The sequence below is a fragment of the Dermacentor andersoni genome, chromosome 4 (genome assembly GCF_023375885.2).
Source record: "Dermacentor andersoni chromosome 4, qqDerAnde1_hic_scaffold, whole genome shotgun sequence".
Classification (NCBI taxonomy): domain Eukaryota; kingdom Metazoa; phylum Arthropoda; class Arachnida; order Ixodida; family Ixodidae; genus Dermacentor; species Dermacentor andersoni.
The window spans coordinates 141,640,260-141,662,549 of NC_092817.1; the positions used below are offsets into that span (position 1 = coordinate 141,640,260).

Sequence of the window (22,290 nt, forward strand, 5' to 3'; positions counted from 1 at the left end):
CAACATGTTTATCATGCGGTGTCTAACAGTCATGCCAACACTTGGCAACAGCATGTCAAAACATTTGTTCGAAATGCATTCCAGGCAGTTTGCAGCTTAAATGACCAGTGTCTTTCATTTGATACTTACCACATTACCAACCCGCCGTGGTTTGCTCAGTGGCTACGGTGTTGGGCTACTGAGCACGATATCCAAGGATCAAATTCCGGCCACGGCTACCACACTTCTATGGTGGCAAGATGCGAAAACGCCCATGTACTTAGATTTAGGTGCACGTTAAAGAGCCCCAGGTGGTCTAAATTTCCGGAGTCCTCCACTTCAGCGTGCCTCATAATCAGAAACTGGTTTTGGCACGTTAAACCCCATAACTAATTACCGCATTACCAACTTAAATCATTGAAGGGGGTTTCAACCCGAGCTATAGGATGCCAGCAAAAAAAAAAATTGTGTAAAAAATGTACATTAGCACTGTTCTCTTCCTTCTTTCTTTCAGGCAAGATGCTGCTGCATTCAAGTCTAAATTGGGAGGCTTTCGTAAAGCAACCAAGTCCTTGCTGGATCTAGGTGAGTGCCTGCGTAGTACATCTCCTACGTGTCATAAGCTAAGAAGGGGCTTTATGTCAGGGGGCACAAGCAGCACATGTATCCACGAATAGTGGTGGCTGCATTGTGCAGTGTGGTGAGGTTTGTGGTATGGAAAGGCAGGTGTGCAGGCACGGACAAAAGTATGTAGCATGAAAAGGGCAACATAAACGGGGGAGTGAGGGACTAGGATCTTGCAGTCTAAAACTATTTCATGAATGCTGTAATAGTAGCAGATTTCACATGACAAGCACTCAAAGGGGCCTTGCAACACTTGTTGAACATGGTAAATAAGCTTACTTAGTCATTTAACAGTACTGGCATCAGCATCTGAGGAAAATATTATGTATACCTGTATGTGCAGCTGGGAGCCCACAGCTTCGATCAAAAGGCTACCTGACCTTTTGTTAAACTTTTGAAGGCCCCCTAACTGTTTCTTTCCTTGCTCCTATGCAATAGTAAACATGATAGCTACTGGGGAAGATTCCTTTTTAATGCTCCAACTAATCAAACACGAAGAAGTCCCATCACTGATTGGGTGATGGCGGTGCCATCTGATTTCGGAGAACAATGCAGGCGCACCAATACTATGGCCATGAGATTGGGAGGTGCAGTGGAGAGTTGCGTTGCATAATCAGGAGGTCAGGCAGATACAAATGCTTGGCGCATTGATGACTGGAGCGTGTGGAGACACTGTTCCACATAGACACAGCACATATCTTTGTGTGCAGTAGGAATGATGAAGGGAAGGAGAAGCCTGTGAGGGTGCGGCAGCAGCAGCATTTTATTTGCCGATACTAACTCTATAACTACGAGGAGCGCTTAGAACTTTTTGTTGCAAAATGTTCATGAGAAGGTGGCTTTTCGCGTGATTTTTTTTTTCAGTTATTTATGCTGTCAGCGTTGTTGGCTTTTTACAGGAATGAAAGCCAAACATCAACTATAGCCATCAACATTCGTACAACACTAGGATGCAAATTACTCATACACAACTCCTACAATGCTGGTACGAAGACAAAGAAGAAGTGCAGTCAAAGAAAGCGGGACGATAGTATGTGCTGATAGAGACAAACAATATGGCCAGTTTTCCGAAACCGTAGCAGTTTTTCACAAATGTGTCATCCACCAATAAACTGCACAACAGAAAGTAGTAGAAACGCCAAATTTTCAGAGTAATCACATACGCTTCAGGCAGTAAAGGATTACAGCACTAGTTTTTTTACAAAAAGCACCGAGCACCAATGAACTTTTACTCATTTTACAGCGAGATTTCAGAATTAAGAAAAAATATAGCCGTGTACACTACGCATCACCGCAATATATGGCACATACCTACTCCTCAAAACAACTATGCGAAACCATCAATCGCTTTTACTCTTCCAGCTCTGCTCAATAATCTTCCCAACAAATCTGTAGATGTGTCACAGTTGTCCAAAAAAACAATGCGAGATCAGTTCCTGTGAAGTATGATGCATTTATTTATTTATCTATTTTCTTGTATTTGCTCATTAATGTGAAGCTTTCCTTTGTATTTTGCAAAACGCTTATGTTCTCTTGTGCAATCATTGTCCGTACATATGTGTAAAAGCAGTCATTTGTATGAAAATTGTTTAATACCTGCTGCTGCTGCTGCTACTGCTGCTGTTGCTGCTGTATAAAGGGGCAGCCACCTCCTCAAGCTACTAATCTCACTTGCTTTTTGTGGCTACTCCTTCCTTGTGTATTTGTTCAAGGAGAATAAAATTTAATTCAATTCAATTCAACTTACTGTAGCATCAGGTAACTTGTTCTGCTTTTTAATAGCTTTTCGGACAAGGCTGTGCTTAGAACAATCATTTATTACCACCAGCATTTAAATGTGCATACTATGGTGATGTCTGGAATTCTCTTTGCCTTTTTGTATACAGGGTGCTTTTTTTTTAAACCACACAACATTTTTCAAGATCACCTGTAGCATATAGCATAATTGTAGTCCTTGAGATGGGTTACTCAAGCGCTGAACGCTACTTGAATGAGATATTGATGTGCATAGTCGACTAATTAACAAAAATCACTGATTAACTTTTTAATTACTTTATGGCACATATTGCAAGTTACAAATTGTAGCCAATGAGTTTGCAAGGCCTATCCACTTGGAATGACTTCTAGTGATCGCACTGGTTTGGAGATGTGCGCAGTCACACTGACAGCAAAAATGCACTATTGTTCCACTTACTTTATTAACAAACTGTCATTCTATGCATTGAAACACAAGAGTGATTGGAATGCCCATGTATTTCATCGCACACATTGGGAATGAATATCTCGAGCAGGGAAGAAGTTTAGGCGTGTTGGCGGGATACATACAAACTGGGATGCATAGCGCAAGAATGACACAAGGACGAAGCAGGAACACGGGACGAGCGCTAACTTTCAACAATTGATTTATTGCAGCTGGTGAGCATATATATACTCACTGGGACGCCACTGCAACAGACACACTGAAGGGAAGGAGGAAAAGCAGTCATGTGACTACTATGCCCAAAAATTCAAGCTCTTCCTTTGATAAAAGAATAGTCAGCGTGCTAACACAATCATCACCTGCTCTAGCTATCTCAGCTGCTTCAACAATTTCCCTCGTTATCTTATGCCTGTGGCGATAGACAACAACAGCTTGTTTTAAGAGAGGGAAGCATGGTGCCTTCGCATCACATTTTCTACAATGGGCAGCCAGATGTCCATATATTGTGATGCTCTCCACTTTATTACTATGCTCCACCAGACGCACATTTAAACATCTGCCCGTCTGGCCCACGTAGTACTTCCCACACGAAAGTGGAATCTTATACACCACGTTGCGAGTGCATGTAACAAAAGGATCCTTGTGCGCAGTAGCGCAACCTGGCTTTCGTTTCCTCATGGGACAGCTCAACACACTCAACCTCAAGAGTTTGTTAGGTGCTGTAAAAAGGTCTGGTGTAAACAGTGTTTTTATAGCACCTAACAAACTCTTGAGGTTGAGTGTGTTAGCTGTCCCATGGTATGTGCCATTAGGTGTGTGCTGCTCTTCAGTGAACATCTTTGATGCCTACTTGGGTAACTAGGCATGTGCCACTGAGAATCTTCCACACTATGGCGAAAAAGTTTCCTTAAATATCCCAGATTCTGGGCAGTATTGAACCCATATCACAAGGATTCCTCAGGGACAGCAACCCGACGCATTAGCAGGCTGCAGCACAAATGCATTAGGTGTGTGCCGCTTTCCATGAATTCCTTTCACACCAACACTTTAGCGAGCTGTGCTGTCAATCCACTTGGTGTGTGCGACTTTTCAATGAACCTCTAGCCTACTTGAGTTATTGAGTATGTGCCACTGAGCTTGCAGCCAAGCAAAGAAACAATTCCCAGCGTCACAGGTACCGGCTCGCCATCCTTCTCATCTCGGTGGCCACGCACGGAGTTCTCGGCAGTGTCACTAGATAGCGCTATGTGCCCAGCAAAATACACGAGAGAGGAGCCTGGTTGCCGCATGCTGCGTTTCTCAGCCTTCGCACGCACTGGAATTTTGGAGGCCACGCACAGGCTTTGTGGTGGTGGCACTAGATGGCGCCGAGTGTTCTTAGAGAAGCACGAAAGAGGAGTGTGGCTGCAGTACGCGCTTCATACATAATACATTTCGACGGTGGCAATACATTGTGTCACAATATTGATTAAGTACCATCGTGGGCGGTCATTGTGAGATGGGTTCTGCCACAATTTTTATTTGTGTCTTTTGCTTTCTCTAGTGTTCATCGACGCTCCCCACCTCATAGAGAATGGAGTCTATGGAGAAGGAGACACTGAAGGTGAGAACAGCAATACACAGCTGCTTTTTGACCAGGTGTGATCTCATTACAGTTGCCGTGACAGGCTGTGGAGATGTCATATGTTCAAAGAAGCATGTGCGTGTCAAGGCTGTTTCGTCAGCTGAAGTTCCCGTGATTCATTTGATGTTTGTGAAAGAAAATGATTTTTAATTCACATTTACAACTTCTACATTGTCTGGCTGTTCACCTGTGGGAAATGGTAGGCACTTCTGATGCAAACATGTGGGAAGACAAAATGGTAGTAAAAGATACATATACACAGGAGCGGCGATGGACTGACGATAGCATTTTACTCTACAGACAAGACTGCACAGTGCATTATAAACCATCTCTCGTTGCTTCTTTTGAAAAGCAACAATAACAGGACCTGTAAAAGCTCAACAATGAATTACATTGAGGTAATGATTTCTCAACAGAAATCCTGTTTATAACCACAAATATATAGCAAAACAGCCATTATATATTAGCCTTAGCCAACCACTGTACCGTGTCATGTGCCTGTTTCTTTTCTTCCTTTTTTTTTTTAGAATGTGATCTTTGTTCTGAGGGCGTCACAGCACTATGTGCAGTTGCCACCTTCATTCTGCCTTTATGCTTTTCGTTGTATAGTGAACGGTAAATTTTTTACTCAGGAGTACTAGGTAATTTATTTTGATTCATACTTTTTTTTTTTTGCAGTGGAACATATGCAATAACATGTAAATGAACAGCCTGACAGGAATTAAAGAGTGTTACTTGCAACTAACTTTACTCAGAGAAGACAGGTACATTTTTTAAGGAAATTTCCAGCATATGCAAGCACATTTGTGCATAGGAAACAGACCAGATAGCAGTAGAACTTGGTTACAAGTTTCATTGAGCGATTAAAAGTGCAGATTATTTTAAAACCTGGATTTATTTTGTCTTTTTTTTTTTCTAGTATATATGATACCAGGAATGCTTATAGCACTTTACTGCTCCTGTTGAAAAAGATGGCGAGAAACATTGCGTATTATTTGTTTATATGTCAAAATTACAAGGTAGTGCAGCCTTTGTCATAATGAGATAGCTCGTCATCAGCAGTCAAGTGGCTAAATCTTGTGCCAGTGATGCCAATGGTTGCAGCTTCAAGATCATCACATTGAGGACCAGGAGACTTGAAGGTTTTTAGGAACAGAACAGTGTGTAGCACTTTAGATGCTGCTTGCTGTTTTTAGAATAGGCATCGTGGCATCTGCATATGATGGATGGATGGGTGGATAGATGGATGGATGGATGCTATGAGCGTCCCCTTTGGAATGGGGTGGTGGGTTGCGCCTCCAAGCTCCTGTTATTTTATTGCCTAATGTCCTACCTATGTTAAAAAAGAAAAAAAAGGAAAGGAAGAATAAAACCCACGATGAATTCCCATGACCAAAGTTTCTGAACCCCTGTTGTGAACTTTGTTTTTGTACGCCTCCATTGTTTGTTGTTTCCCTACTTTTATTCCGCCAATATTCCAATCGCCTCTTACTTGCTTCTCCAATACAATGCCACCTGATGCAGTAAGACTGCACTGCAAGGACAGGCTTGGGCTCAAGCTCTGACTGCAGTTGCTATGTAGAATTGCAAGCGACAGCATGACAAGTGTAGACAGGTAGCCGAAATGTAACGGGCTGGTATAGCCAACTCTTGCCACTAGGGTGGATCAGTGGCTTACACAATCTGCAGTTGAGCACAGGCTGGCAGGGTTCAGTTACCAGCCATGGTGGCTGCATTTTGATCAGGGTTAGAATGCAGAAATGTTCACATGCACTGTTGAAAATGCAGTGCTGACAAGCGTTAACTGATGCGTCAATGCATCTTGGGGAAGTGGGCCCTTGTAGCCCGTGCTTCCCCTGTTATTGAATCCTGCCATTACAACCACTCCCACCATCATATGGGGGCTTAGTGCTTAACGTCATTTTATATATTATTCTATATGCCTGCAGATGTCACTTAATATAGGTATACAATATTCGAAAATTCTTACATTTGGCCTTTGAGGGGATATTTCCATCCTTTAATGCAGGCAATTATTCTAAATATTCAGGTTCGATGTAAGTAGATTTGACTGTGCACAAATGTGCCCCTTATAATTTGTGCCTGTTCCTTCGCTGACTTCGTGTGCACATAATAGAGTGCCTTATGAAGCAGAGAAAATGCACACAATAAATGCAATTACTCACCTGCATTGTGGTCCAGGTGGCCGTGCCTGGTGGTTTTCAAGCGAAAAGACATTCAGTTCCAAGGAGTACACGAACACGTGCCGTGGCTTTGAGGAATCAGTCAAAGCCATTGAGCTAGCATTCAAAGAGCAGGTAAGTCTGCTCAAGTGACACATCCTATTTTGCTTTCCGTACTCTGTATTGGCAAGGGACTGCAGAAGGAAGTTAGTTTCAAATAAACAGAAAATGAAGCATGTCAGGGCTACTATACAAACTCTGGATAATCTTTGTAAGAGAGCTCAGATAACATTATTTATAGTGAGGTAATAGGGAATGATGCTGTAATTGCAACTAAAATGCCTATAGTAGCAGCATTTAAGAGAAAAAGAAGAAAACTCAAGTTGCATGACTAAGCGCGTGTAATAGAACAGAACATGAAAAAAAACTTATGCAGATCTTGCACATTGTCGAACTGCACACCTGCCAACTCTAATTTTCTATAAAGTTTGCAAATTTGAGCTCATTCTACGATTTTACGAATGTTGTGTCGAGTTTTACGAAAATTAAATTTTGTTAGGATAGAAAGGTCTGCACATCATTCTGTGGCCTTCTTATTAGAAGTCTGCTGGCGAAAAGATGCGAGAGAAGTATTTGCTTTGAGAAAGTTTACACAGACAAGTTCCTAAAGCAGGTGAAATTAGCAACAGCAAAGTCATTGAAAAAGTCACTATGATTTAAATGCAACATGTTTATCAGTCTCTGCTGTTCTGAGATTGCTGCTGCTACTTTCCTGCTGTGTCTAGAGCTAAATCATCATTAATATTAGTAAAGTGCTTATGTATTCCAAGAAAGGCATCTGCTGAGGGCAAGCTTTCAGATGCAGATCCAAACAGAGGCAAGCTTGTAGCGCACTCTCTGTTTGCATGTACTACACCTTTCTCAAAATGCTTCCCCTATCTATGTGAGCATAGCAATAGGTGCACCGGTGCTATATCAGAGGCCACGATTCACCACTCTGTGGTAGAAGGATCGACATTTGGGCGAGTTGGTACTGGTTGAACATCTTGAAGGGGCAGCGCGAAAAAACGAAGACAGAAGGCAGGAACACACAGGACAGCGCTGAACTCACAACTAACTTTATTCGAAGGCATACACACACTTATGTACACAACCCATAGCCACGTGCTCTCCCATCCATGGCGTCAGTATCAGTGCGCAGGCAAAAAAAAAAAAAAACATGCAAACCCATTTAATCTAATGCTACGCTATTTGCCTGCGCACTGATACTGACGCCATGGATGGGAGAGCACGTGGCTATGGGTTGTGTACATAAGTGTGTGTATGCCTTCGAATAAAGTTAGTTGTGAGTTCAGCGCTGTCCTGTGTGTTCCTGCCTTCTGTCTTCGTTTTTTTTCGCGCTGCCCCTTCAAGATGTTCACTCTGTGGTACAGTTGTTGACCACGGCAACAGCGGGAGTGCTGCAGCATGGTGATCAAAGCTGCAAACACCATGTGGTTGTGCTTGGTGGCAATTGTCACCACCTAAAATGTTGCAGCATGGTCCTTGGCTACCACGGCCGCATTTCGATAGAGGTAAAATGGAAAAACACTGTTGTGGCAAGCTTAGAGTGCGTCTTAAAGACCGCTAGGTGGTCAAGATTAACCTGGAGCCCTGTACTGTGGTGTCTCTCGGAACCCGCATGTTGCTTTGAGATGTTAATCCCCAGCAATAAATGAGTTATTGATAAACATTATTGAACGAAGCCTTCTATAGACTACACACCATAAAAAAAGAAAAAAAATCCGCTTCCGTTACACCCTGTGAAAGTGGATGTACAGCGAAGCTGTTTCTGACGTTAGACAAGCACCACCACCACAAGCAAGGTATGTCACGTGCTCATGCACGTGTGCATAAGTGCCGCATACATCCTCATTCCTCTAGGCCTCCGCCAAAGTGAATCCCTTATTGATCTAATTGAGTTTTCCTGGTAAATTGCATTAGAAAATTCGTAAGGTATGACGTACACACAAACTGCAGACATGATAGCTTTGGATTGAAATTCGAATATACTAAAAAACATAATTCTATTATGCGGGAACTCAAAGACAAAACCATTTTTCAGCTGCTGTTTGAGGTCTGTCTGAGTGGCCGTGGCCGCTAGGTGGCGGTACTGTTCTTGGGCGGGCACAAGGCCACGAAAAATCCCGGCCAACTAGAGGCTAAAAGCTTCACTGTAAGAAGCTTCGATAAATTGTTGATGGAAACGCTAATAAAAATTTACGAAAACACCGATAGACAATTGGTAAATCATGTGTGGCTGGGACCTGAAGTCTGGCTATAGCCACAACTCAAAGCTTCCTCACACAAGCTGGCGATCGACAACACTTTGATTCGTGACGTCTGCATAAACCATGTGCACTGCATGTGTAATAAGCATGGTAAGATAAAGTGCACTGGAAAAGCATAACTTCTGTCCTCGAAGCACTTGTTGTCAATAGGCTTTGTTGCGGCAGTGCGTTGCTAACAGCAGCCTCTTAGTGTGCGTGGCATCTTCGCCAGCCTGCCATGTCTGCACACTATACAAAAATTCTGGCATAACCCATCCCATAGGGAATGACGACGTTAACGCGATTAGCATTAAAGCAATGCAGCGACACTGTAATGCCAGCATCAATACGCATCATGTGCGAGGTGTGTACGCAGTCCAGCTTCTCGCACTGCCCTCAGGACACGTTGTACCACCTAGTTGCCTCAAAGTTAGCATGTGGCACATGTCTGCATACACACAGTTGAACCTTCGTTATAACGCAGTCGCATCTGACACGAAAATACCTTCGTTGTATCTGGTATTCGTTATAAGTGTGTATTCGCTGCAGACAGAAGATATTGGTGAGATGATTTTTATTTTTACTTTGTTATATCCGGTAATTCGTTATATCTGTGCTCGTTATATTAAGGTTTGACTGTATTCAGACAAGATTGTCTGAATATATATGATGCTAGCTCGATTCCACCGAGCACCAGAGAAATTTTAAAAGACTTTATTGTCATTAAAGAGTTGCACATATCCAGTGTCACATACCCGGTGTCACATGCCCCGCGACCTAAGTTGGTCTCAAAGCTGATTCTGAATCCGGTTCCCTCAGCACAGCAGCCCAACACTCAACCCTTTAGACCATGAGTGGCCCAGTTACTCAAGTTGGCGGGAAAATGGTTAGAGATATAAATAGATTGGTGAGTAGATTAGTACCGGAAAACACGTGAAAGTATTTCTAGAATGCTAATCACGTTAAAAGCCTGCTCCTGCCTGCAGGGTCCCTTTGATGGAATTCTGGGCTTCAGCCAGGGTGCTGCCATGACAGCCATGATTCTCTCTCTGCAGAGCCTTAAGAGTAAGTTTTCACAGCCTTCCAAGGTCTGAGCTAAGCCCAGTTTCATGCGTAGTAGGCAACAGTACAAAGGGTAGAGAGACAACTTTCGTTGCTCACATTAGTGACAAAAAGACGGTGTGTCGCGTGTGATAGAAAGATACAGATACGTGTCATGTGATTCAATGTAACATTAAATGGACACTAAATAGAAGAATGATTTCATCTGTATTAGTAGCAGATTACACTTCTGCAATACTAAAAATGCAACTCTCACCACGAGAAGACACTTCGTAAACCAGAAAAGGTGCAACTAGAAAGGATGGGTAGCAACGCCACATCGAAGTTTCCACACCTGCTCACTGTGACATCATTAATCTTGCCAATGCGTGCTGGAGCCTAGTTAATTATTTATCCATAGAAACAGACTAAGTACGTTGCATGCTAAAGGAGACAGATATTGAATATGGCAAGTTATGCAAACTTTTACTGAGCCAAAGCAGCTCAAATATGCAAAGATACTTTGGCATCTGCAATGCCACACTGATGTACCACTGCTTGGGTTCTGGCGCAAAATTAAATAAAATGACAATTCGACCTTCATTTTCTCTTCTAATAATCAACCTATTATTGTGAAAATGAAAGTGGAGTTTTCAATGAATATTTAATAAGTCTAAATTGATTTCGTGTTTCTTTTTAATGTCTCTTTAAGTCTCATATATTTGTTTCACAAAATATGGCATAATTCTTACATGGAAGGTGTCGTATAGTTAAGCCTGTGTACCACCAAACGAGCGTTCAGCGATTAGTTACCGCAGCACCCTGCTTGCAGTCACGACCAAAACATGGTACGCCACATACTGGAAACACACAAGCCCGCAAGTAACTTCATGTCCCCAAGTTCTGGTTGTAATATAGAAAACAGGTATTCTCTAAAAAGTGTCTCGGATCAAAATCAATGGCACTGCAAAACACACAGAGTGAAACTTCTGTCAGTATACTACTTGTCTAGCTACCATTGTGTTGCCTGCTAAGCATCAGACGGAGTATGGTGAGTGGGCTGCCTACTAGTATCTGGCTATTTATTCATTGATTTATTTAATTATAATATTTTCTTTTAGAATCTGATGCCTGCAGTTATTGGCTTATGGAAGGAAAGCTAAGTACAGAAAACAAAGGTAGTTGAAAAGTGCTAAGATTTTCGAGCACTCAGGATTTTAATAACTAAAACAAGGCCTGGTACTGGGCTAGCTTGTGATCCATAATGACTAAAGGTGAGGTGGGGTGTGAAACCCAGATGGGGACCATCAGGAGAGTCAAGAACAAGTGCTAACTTCCAGCTCAATTTTATTATGAGAAACAATGTGATTACTGGGATGACTGCAAAGTCGCAGCTGTTTGAGGTGGTTGCATGCCAATGCGTTGTGGCCAGACTCTATCACCAAAGTGACCAGGCAGATGGACGGAGGCTTGGACTTTGGGGAAAGAGTAGGTAAATTTATACAGAAAGCACTTACATATAGCAGTTAGTGAAGCAACTGTCTAACAGTAGGTTAGCACAACCTTGAATAGGCTTCAGCTGTGCTGCTTGTCCATTTTGTTCTCTTCTGTCTCCATCTTTCTTGTGTTGTAAAGCCAAATATGTATTCATACCAACTATACAGAATTTTCAGTTTTTGTGTGTTTCAGTGTTTGTCGTCGCACTCTTGTCTTGCTGGCTCCAATAAAAGAGAGGGGTTATTGTAATTGGGGAAAATCAGGTTGCACAGGTCATGTTCCTCTTACATGAGAATTTGCCAGCAGAGAATAGGTCCAGTTGACTTGGACTCTGAACAAAGGACTAGTTGGCATTGGTTGGTTTAGCTTGCCCCACTTTGCACAGCTAAGAAAGGCGGAAACCCTGATACAGCTTTGCTTCCTGAAACCAACACAGCGAAGCAGTCATCTCTGCTGACAGTGGTTGAGTGTCATCAGGGAGGGTGGTGCTCCAGCAAAGTAATACGTGGCAATTGGAACATGTTGCATTGTTTTGCATATAATAGAAATAAGGTTGGTCATCCCTGTGAAAGTTCTGTGCGCATTGGTCAAATGCGGTGGCACGAAGGTTTGTCACCAACACTGCTTCTTTCATGTACGTCTCGAGGTGTGTGTCTGCACTAGCGAATCTCCAATATACTGTGGCTGCTTGATCTTGCCGAAATGTGACTGCTGATGCCACATATAAGTTGTATGAGAGATCACTAGCAAGAAGCACCCTTCTTGTCAGTGATAACCCTCGCAGTTGAAATTTTCCAAATGGCTGATCTTTCTGCCCACTTCTCAGTGTCAGAGGCTAGGATTCTTTAGTTTGATTGCTTAATCACAGGAAGGCTAACCAGACGGGCACCTGGTTAACCTCTCTGCCTTTCCTTGCTTCTTTCTCTTTGCTTAATCAGCATTTCATTACAGTAACTATTTGCAGATCCAGTAAGCATTTATTATTGATACACTTCGAGTGATTTAGAGATTGCATAGTCGACTATGACTTGTGTGCTTATGTGAATTTCAGGCCTTTTTTTCTTTTTGCCTCTTGGTGGACCTTCCATCCTGTGAAATTTGTGCAGATGTGGAGTGCAGCTTCAAATTTGGTGTCCTGGTAGCTGGGTTTCGTAGCCGCTCCAGCGAACATGACTACCTCTTTGCACAAGAGGGTGCAATAGATGTGCCTACCCTGCACGTTGTGGGCGAAACAGACAACATTATACCCAAAGGTAAGAGGAACCAAGTTGTGTTTTAACTATTTGAAACACAAACACTACTTGGTGAATGTTAACTGCTTTCGATTTTCTCACTGATTGTTTTATTTTCTTTCAAAACAAAGTCGTTCATGGGCTAGTTAGTAACATTCTTCTTGAAAATTGAGTGCTTTAAGCATGAATGGGCAGATTATGAAGGCACACAAACAATGTAATACAAGGGCTGTCACTTCCAGCTCTTTATTTAGAAATTGTCAAATAAGCTTTATGCACGCAGACCAGCAACCAAATCAACAGTTGACGTCTAAAGGTGGGGATCTAAAAACTGCAATTCTTTATCAGTGATGTTTACAGTAGGTATGATTGTGCAAAATTTGCCATTCTTTTTATATCTGGGCTGCATCAAATATCTTTCTTTTTGCATACTCAACTTTCTAGTGCATGCAAGAACAAACAGAAAGAGGGGTAGTTGAGGCAGCCCACATTAAGAAAATTGATAATCTTTGTACAAGCCCCCCTAGCGTAATATCACTGGTAAGGGAGTGCAGGTGGTCATCTTTAGATGTGAATTGTTCATTTATCACTTATTTGCATGTACCTTATAATATATATATAAAGTTGGTTTGACAATTTGGCAAAAGGGCACCAGGAACTGAAGAGTGCTAGACTGCTTAGGAATACACTTGTAAGTCACTTCCCCTCTACCTAATTTGCAAGCCTTCATGTCATATTTGCACTGCAAACATACATTTTTTTTCTTTGCAAGTTCGTTTCACAAGTTTATTGCCCACTTTGTGCTTTATGTTCACATTGCCCATATAAAGTGAATTTTTCTTGTTACATAGTAAAATAGTTCTACATTTGTTGTTCAGTATTGGTGTACTATATGGTTCAGTATGGTGTACTATTGGTGTTCAGTGGTGTAACTATATATTGAGATGGCTTGCAGGGCTATTTACAAGCTATGCACCAGACTTGCACAATTGCAGCTATCACTGTTTTCTGTATTGTAGTAGCTCTATGCTGTTCTTGCCAAGCCTTTTCTATAAAGGTAGTACATTGACTCTGTAAACTGACATTGCTGTGGTGAGTCACCCTATGCTGGAATGCTGGCATTGAACATAGTACAAGGATGTTGGGAGTAAGGATAGGCACATCTTGGTGTGACTTACGTACCAATTATCTGCTCCAGAAACGTGCTTGCCAGAGAGGGTGTGAATTTGAAAACATATGTAAATAAGAATGAATTGCAGTATTGCATAGCAAAAAGGGGAAAAAATTTTCCAATGATTACGATACTCCCTAAAGCAAAAATTGAGTGCAGCTCAGTACCTGTTTTCATCTCACAATGTATTGGCTGGTGTAGACAATCTGTCTCGTGTGGCATGTTACGAACGGAGCAAAATTACAAACTTCCTCGCTAATCTGGAGACCACAAGAGGCAGCGCGTGGGTGACAGGTGGGCACGATTCACAGCAGCCTCTCGCAGACAGACCTCCCAGACGATGCATGCTACTCTAGCACCATCTCGTAGTCATTGTCGCTGCGCTATGCTTTTCTTCTTTCGCCATACCCTCCTCCTCCACTTTCCTCCTCATGTATTGCATCCCCTATTGTGCTCTGCGTTCGTTCTTTCATCCTTCGTTGTGCTTGTACACTCGGTCAGACAGACGCTCGCCGCAGGAGTGGGCGCCCAAGAGCTACACTCTAAACTGAAGAACAGCAGACTTGTGCGACCTTGAAAAATCGTAACACAATTTCCAGTGAATCCGTTTCTTTCGAGCAGTTGCAATAATAAATTTAGTTACTTGTAATTAAGACAGATATTTTAACCCACATATGGCTGTGCTGTTTGAAGCCTTACCTGCATAGAACGTTTTTGAGCACCTTTTAAGGAATCTTGTTACAAAAGCAGTATTTTAGCCACACACATATTACCTTGCGAGGGCTTTTGGCACAGTATTCCTCCAATATTTACTAAATTTGATTTTGGTGACACTTTTAGTCGACTTCGATTAATTCCACCCTGACGGAACTGACGAAATCGTTGGGCCCGTCGTGTAAGCCACTTTGTCAACACATTACTCATAATGTGCTCCTTAGTTTAAGCACATATAAACAAGTTACCTTGTTTAATTTGTGGATCATGCTTGGAAACAGGCACGTACACAGGGGGGGGGGAGGGCCCGGGGGGGCCCGGGGGGGGGGGGCTCGGGCCCCCACCCCTCGAAATTAAGCGGCGTAACCCCCCCCCCCCCTATCTGCCCACACCACCACTCCTCACACACAAAAATCCCTAAAGAGCCGTCAAATCAATATACTCGGTGGTCAACATTTTGCTGTCTTTTACAGAGAAAGCAGTGTATGACTAGCTTCCGTAGTTTTTTTCGGCGTCCGTTAACAGAAAAAATCATCATGTGGGCCAATCCTGGTGATAGGGCAAAAAGGGCCCTAGATCAATGACACATACCCCTGTGGACTCGGGAACCTATAACATGCCATTCGGAATCTCCGGAATGGGCCCACGTGTGGTGAGTGCTTAACGCCTGCTTCACCTCCACCACAGGTCGGCCCGGCGTTGCACTACCTTCGGGATGGATCCACGTATAGGGAGTGCTTAATGCCTCTTTCACCTCCACGGCGGGTGGGCCCGGTATTGCAATACCTTCGGGATCGGCTTACGTATGGGGAGTTCTTAACGCCTGCTTCACCTCCACCGTTGGTGGGCCCGGTATTGCACTACTTTCGGGATGAACCCACGTAGGTGAAGCGCTTAATGTCTGCTTCACCTTCACCGCGGGTCGGCCCGGCATTGCACTACCTTCGGGATGGATCCACATATGGGGAGCGCTTAACGCCTGCTTTACCTCCGCTGCGAGTGGGCCCGGTATTGCAATATCTTCGAGATCAGCCTACGTATGGGGAGTCCTTAATGCCTGCTTCATCTCCACCACGGGCTGGTCCGGCATTGCACTATCTTCGGGATGGACGCACATATGGGAAGCGCTTAACGCCTGCTTCACCTTTGCCGCGTATCGGCCGGTGTTGCACTATCTTCAGGCCGACCCGTAGTGGAGGTGAAACACTTTGCTTTTCGTTTGAGAGCTTTGACTGTCGTCAGCTTTCACTGCCATTCCATCTTCACAGAGTGGAATGGGTGTCAAGTTTTTCACTCCTTTTGGATGGCGGTAGTTATCGGCATCTCCGGGGGTGTGGAGGTCAGTTTTCTCATCGATTCGGTGCCCACGCGATTAACTCAAGATGAATTCATTTGTCACCATCTATTGCAGCAGGCAGGGTGTAGTTTATTGTTTTAATTATAATATTTTATTCTATTTATCATGCTCGAATGTTTATGTCACCATCTATTCAATGATCACGCGCATCGCTGTTGCTTCGTTTGTTCAACCTTCTTTGTTTAGACTGATCCAGGGACCAGGAAAGGGACTCGGTTCATAGTCAGCTGGTCTGTATGCTCGTGGAACAAGTTGTGGCCGGAGAAAACGCCAGTTGCATTTAACTTTTCCTTTTGCTTCATGATTTCCTCGAGTGACAGCTCGCCGCGACACTTGCAGATCCCCGGAACCATATATCCGTGATATTTATTTATTTATTTATTTACAGTACCCTCAGGGCCCATAAGGGCATTAAAGAGGGGGTGAGTACAATAATAAAAAAAAAAACGTACAACACTTTCAAACAATTATTAGTATTTAGGTGATAAACTCAATACATAATCAGTTATTGCAATCTTGAAAGATGATGCCTCCTCGATGCAGGCGATGGAGGAGGAAGGCGGTTCCACTCGGCATTCGTTTTTGGCAGAAACGAACCAGTGAAAACATTTGTGCGACAGACAGAAATGAACACTTTAAACCGATGGCCAAGACGCGACTACATGTACGAATGCTTTGAAATGGAGTCTTGTTTAAGTGAGTTATTTTGGTAAAAGATTTTTTTGAGAATGGCTGAGACAGGAAATTTTTCTTCGAAGCTGCAAATTAATAAGGCCAAGGTTTGACTTCGTTAAAGAAATGCTAGCTGTGCGGGAATAATTTGATGAAATGTGCTGACTTGTTCTCAACTGACTCAATGGTATCTGCTAATGTTTTTTGACCAGCGCCCCAGACAGATGACGCATACTCTAGCTTCGGTCTAATTAGTGTTTTGTAGAGCAGTAACTTCAAATTTGGTGGGGCTTTAGAAAAATTCCTGCGAATGTAGCCAAGAGACCTGTTTGCTTGTTTGCTGTTTGTTTAGATAAGGTGGAAAATAAGATATTGCGAAACAGCGTTCATCATCAGACCCTGCAATAACCGTTCAACCCATAAGCAATATGACTGTCCCCCCTTACCTCATCTGGTTTTTCCCTAATTGTACAGCACTTTTCGTGCAAAATTGGCAACTGGAAACAAGAGTCCCAAGGGTATGACAAATTAAGCGATCTACTAAGGGAGAAAGCCAAGGCAACAGCCAAACAGGGAGGAAAAGCGAAAATTGTTTGTGAAAATATTTGTAGATCAACATCTTTTGATTTAAAGTAAAAGTAGAGAAAACGCCGCCGGAAGGGGACAATAATTCCGTGTCTTTTGAATGACTCTTCAACAGTTGCCGAAAGAACCGCCTGAAGTAGCCACTTCCCTGCTGTGGTAATGGGGTGTTTTTCTAACCTTCCGCGGTGGGTGCAGTACATCTAGAACCGCAGCGTCCTGCGCTTTATGCGGTTGTACGGGACTGGTGACCACGCATCGTTATGCAACTTCCCAAATAACAGCACGAGTCGGTTTTGGCACTTGGTAGAGCAGTAAAGGTGGGATCCAAAAGAACTATGATTGTTCCGCAAATATACATTTCTCTATAATTCTTCCAGAGCTAATTCAAAAAACGCTACTAGAAATCTTTATTATGCACTTTCGCTGGTTAACTTGTTCTTGGCAAGGTTCTTCCTGCACATCTTTCATGCGCGAGTCCATGTGATGTGGTTCCTTGATTGCCAAGTAAAGAAGAGGTGTATCTCACAGGCATACCTGTGAGATATACGCTATTTCTATTCTCTTTTGCGAGTTTACGCGTCTTTATGGCAAATGGTTGGCCTTATTCACATCTGCACTAGTAAAAGTACCCTCCCCCTCACTTGCATAGAAAAGTTACCTTGGCTTGGCCCCCCCCCCCCCCCCCCGAAAAAAAATCCTGCATACGTGCCTGCTTGGAAAGCAGAATGCGAGTCTCGTATAATGCATGAAGGTAAAAAAAATGAGGGCTAAGTAATTAATCTGGACACTTTTCGTTGAACCAGAAATGTTAATGTTTTAGCAGACACTGTTAATGTGGCCCCCATTTTCACCGAACTTGAGCTTGCTGTCGTGCAAAGTTGCTTTAGGGCTCTAGGGGACATTGCAGACAACGTCAGTATGACATTCTGGAACGCTTCAATAAGTAATTTTTTACAAAATCTGTAATAAATCTGATTTATCACTCGTCACTCGCGACATGCTTCCTACTGCAATGAAACTTGTAAACATGCCTTGCATAGTTAACCGAGGAGACTGGGAAAACCAACTAGTATGTGCATGCCTCATATAATGCATAAAAATTCGGATAGGACAGGTATTCAGTAATCATACTTAAGGCACATATTTAGCCTACATAATTCAAACTTTCAGTACACGTCGCTCATGGCATGGCCCCTGTTTTCCCTAAATATGAAATTGCTGCCAATTCACTGGAGTGGCCCAATGGTTAAAGCGTTGCGCTGCTGTGCACAAGGTTACAGGTTCTATCCTGGTCATGGTGGCTGCATTTTAATGGGAGCAAAATGCAAAAACACTTGTGTGCTTAATTTAGATGCATGTTAAAGAACCCCAGGTGGTCAGAATTAATGCAGAGTTCCTCACTACAGTGTGCCTTGTAATCAGACTGCGGTTTTTGCATGTAAAACCCCAGAATTTCAGTTTTTAAACGTAAACCACCTCTAGATAGGCTGGAAAAGAGGATTTACCAATTGTAATTCAACCACTAATTAACCTACACACTTCAAATTTGCCTGAATATAACTGCTAAGAGTTAACACATTCCCGTAAAATATAAACTTAATGACTGATCTAGATTTTCAGAAAACTTGTGAGAACAGGCATACAACATTTTTTTGGGCTTCTAGTCGCACTAACAGCATTACTGTAAAAAAGATTTCTTGAGTTCTGTTATGTTACCATCCTGAACAAAAGAAGAGTGTCGAAGATGTACCTTCCACTGGGTGCACATTTAGTTGTACTGGCTGCTCATGGCACTATGCTGGCTTTGTTGTGCATATAAATAGAAATATGATTCTTTGATTGCAACAATGACTTCACAAATGTAGAAATGTCTTTGTGAACTTCAAAGATCCACAGGCCCTAATTTGAGCGCCATTGATTGATGCAGTGCAGCCTAATAATAATATTTTTTTAACCAACCTGTTGCTTTGAATTATCATGCTTTTCTTCATCAATGTGTAGGTTTTTCTGCTTACTTTCACTAGCTTTGACATGCACATGCTTTTTGCTTCCAGTGCAAGCAACGGAAATTCTCCCTTTCTTCGTGTCCCCAAGTGTCCTCTACCATCCAGGTGGTCATTTCCTACCAACAGGCAGCGATTGCAAGACAGAGTACATTGCCTTCTTCAAGAAAATGGCTTCTGCACATAATGGTACACTATAAACTGCTGGTTTGCTTTATATCTCCTCTGTGTCACTTTCTTCTTGTGAAGATTTTGTATGGCTCATTCAAACACCTTGAGCACCCTCCATACTGTCATTTGTGCAAAATACAGCATCAGTCATGGTCATACACATTCTACGTCGTTTTTAAAGAATTTTTCTTTTAAGCAAAGCTTTCGTTGCCTCTTTTGCCCTCTTTATGGTTGCTGGCAGTTGCTATGCCAAGTAGACACATGCTCGATACCCACATCCACCCTACTCATTGAGCCTCGGCCTAATTATTTCTCCCCCTATAGCATAGGGCTCCATAGATGTCACCGCAATGTTGTTTATTAGACATACTGAATGGTGGATGAGTTGGTATTCTACACTAACAAAAAATATTGAGAAGAAACAAGGGGCGAGAAAGGAATGCGATACGCGCACAGACTAGCAACTGTAGTTTATTGTCAGAAACACAAGCATATACCACGGCACAGACACGTTTAAAGCTTAAAGGTTAGCAGCTAAATAATCTACTTATAGTTTATGCAGCATCACAGACGGCCTCGCAATGCACATCTCACTGGCCCTTGTGAATAAAAAATGCTTCAGCAATCCTTTGCACAGTACTATCATTGTGCCTTGACCACACCTTAGTTAAATTCAGTAATGGTTTGCACTTGCATTATTCACAATCTAGGCACAAGTTAGATGACGGCTGCCTTTTCAACGAAAGGCCTGTGGCCCATTAATTGGTAATTCAAACAATGTCCGGTTTGGCCGATGTACCTCTTCCCGCAGGACAGAGGAATGTGGTACACTACACCCTTTCCACACTCAACCAACCTGTCGCGCTGTTTAACACCACAATCGCTTCATTTTTGTGTATCACCTTTGAATTTCTACCTTTCTACTGCTGTGCAGATATGGCCCAACTTATTTTTTGGTCAAAAGATGACATTTACACCAAATCGGCTTCCCATCTTCTTCGTGCAGTGAGATAAGGCGTGCAGATACAGAATACTAGTGACTGGCTTTTCTTTTGCATTAACTGCTCTTGTCACAACACACTTTACTTCCAATTTTCACTTCCTTACTAATCTTTCGCTGAGGGAAGCCAAAATACTTGCTGGATAATTTGACAGCCTAAGTCGGATGAGTTCATTAGAAAAGGCTTCAGTCATTGGATGTGTGCATGACTTGTGAAAAGCAGACTTCACATAAGATGTGGCAATACCATTCTTCACTAACTTTGAGTTACCAGAGCAGAAATCTAGAATGAGCTTCACAGACCTTTGTGGGTACAACAAACAAGTGTAATAGCACCCAATCAGAATATTTAGATAAAAAAAAATGAACTGGATGCACCACTTTCTAGGTACTTCAAAAGTGACGTTCAAATCACAAACCTTCTCCTTAAATAGCTTGAGCACATTCACTCTAGTACCGACATATCTGTTTGCCTCAACAAAAAAGATGATGGTTAATATGGTGCATCGTTTTTAGCACCACACCTTCCAAGACAATTTGCAAGGTCACGATCAGTCCTGCTCAGGTATATTTCACTAAGTACTATTGGCACAACGTTGGAACCAATATAAACTCCCAATCCCTGCATATAAGCAAGTGTGGTATTTCCGTGGGGGCCTTTCTGGAACTGCTGTCCATGTGTATTTAGTTTAAACGCTGCTCGCTTGCAGGAATGATGGTTATATGCAGAGATTGGGAGTTCGTATTGGTTCCCGTGTTGCGCCAATACTTAGTGAAATACACCTGAGTAGGATTGATTGTGACCTTGCGATTGTTTCGGAAGGTGTTGTGCTAAACATGATGCCCTGTGTTGACAATTATCTTGTTTTTGTACTAGAGTGGATGTGCTCAAGCTATTTAAGGAGAAGGGTTATAGTTTGAACTTCACTTTTGAAGTACCTAGGGAGCAGTGCACCCAGTTTTTTTATCTAAATATTCTGATTGAGTGTGATTACACTTGTTGGTTGTATTCTCCGAGGTCTGTGAAGCCCATTCTGGATTTCCGCTCTGGTAACTCGAAGTTAGTGAAGAACGGTATTGCCACATCTTTTTCGGAATCTGCTTTGCACAAGTCATGCTCGCATCGAATGACTGAAGCCTTTTCTAATCAACTCAACCGATTTATACAGTCAAATTATCCAGCGAGTACTTTGGTTTCCCTCAGTGAAAGATTAGTGAGGAAGTTAAAATTGGAAGCAAAAGGTGTCGTGACAAGAGCAGTCAAGGCAAAAGAAAAGCCAGTTGCCGGTGTTCCCTATCTGCACGCCTGGTCTCAAGCATGAAGAAGGTGGGAAGCCGATTTGGTGTAAATGTCATCTTTCCGGCAAGAAATAAGTTGGGATGCATCTGCACAGCAGTAGAAAGAAAGGTTGAAGGTGATACACAACAAATGGAGCAATTGTGATGTTAAACACCGTGACAGGTTGGTTGAGTATGGAAAGGGTATAGTGTATCATATTCCTTTGTACTGGGCGGAGTTGTACATCGGACAAACCGTACAGTGTTTGAATTACCGATTAATGGACCAAAGAGCTTCATTGAAAGGGCAGCCGTCATCTAATTTGTGCCTACGTTGCAAAGAATGCAAGCGCACACCATTGCTGAATGAAACTAAGGTGTTGTCAAGGCACAAAGATAGGACTGTGCGGCAATTGCTGAAGCATTCCTTATTCACAAGTCTGGTGAGATGTGCGTTCCGAGGCCATCTGTGATGCTCCGTAAACTAGAACTCAATTAGAAATGGTTTTAGGCACAAAATAAGACAGGCAAATATTACACACGGACAGGCGCCCATGTCTTTCCTAGTCGTGACATTTCTAGCAATGTACCAACAAGCCCGACAGCAGACGTTACTATAAAATTGATTATTTAGCTGCTAATCTTTAAGC

General features: G+C 42.6%; 1 protein-coding gene across 1 annotated transcript in view; it reads left to right on the plus strand.

Moving 5' to 3' along the window:
* The window catches only part of LOC126537854 (esterase OVCA2), a 28,717-nt gene extending 9,309 nt beyond the window's left edge, over positions 1-19,408 (plus strand). Inside the window, exons 3-8 of the mRNA XM_050184933.2 lie at positions 494-564; positions 4,347-4,406; positions 6,630-6,745; positions 9,906-9,984; positions 12,564-12,710; positions 19,243-19,408. Coding sequence (XP_050040890.1) covers positions 494-564; positions 4,347-4,406; positions 6,630-6,745; positions 9,906-9,984; positions 12,564-12,710; positions 19,243-19,391 — 622 coding nt within the window. The 3' untranslated portion in view covers positions 19,392-19,408. The remainder of the gene's footprint in view (positions 1-493; positions 565-4,346; positions 4,407-6,629; positions 6,746-9,905; positions 9,985-12,563; positions 12,711-19,242) is intronic.
* Positions 19,409-22,290: the final 2,882 nt, after the last annotated feature.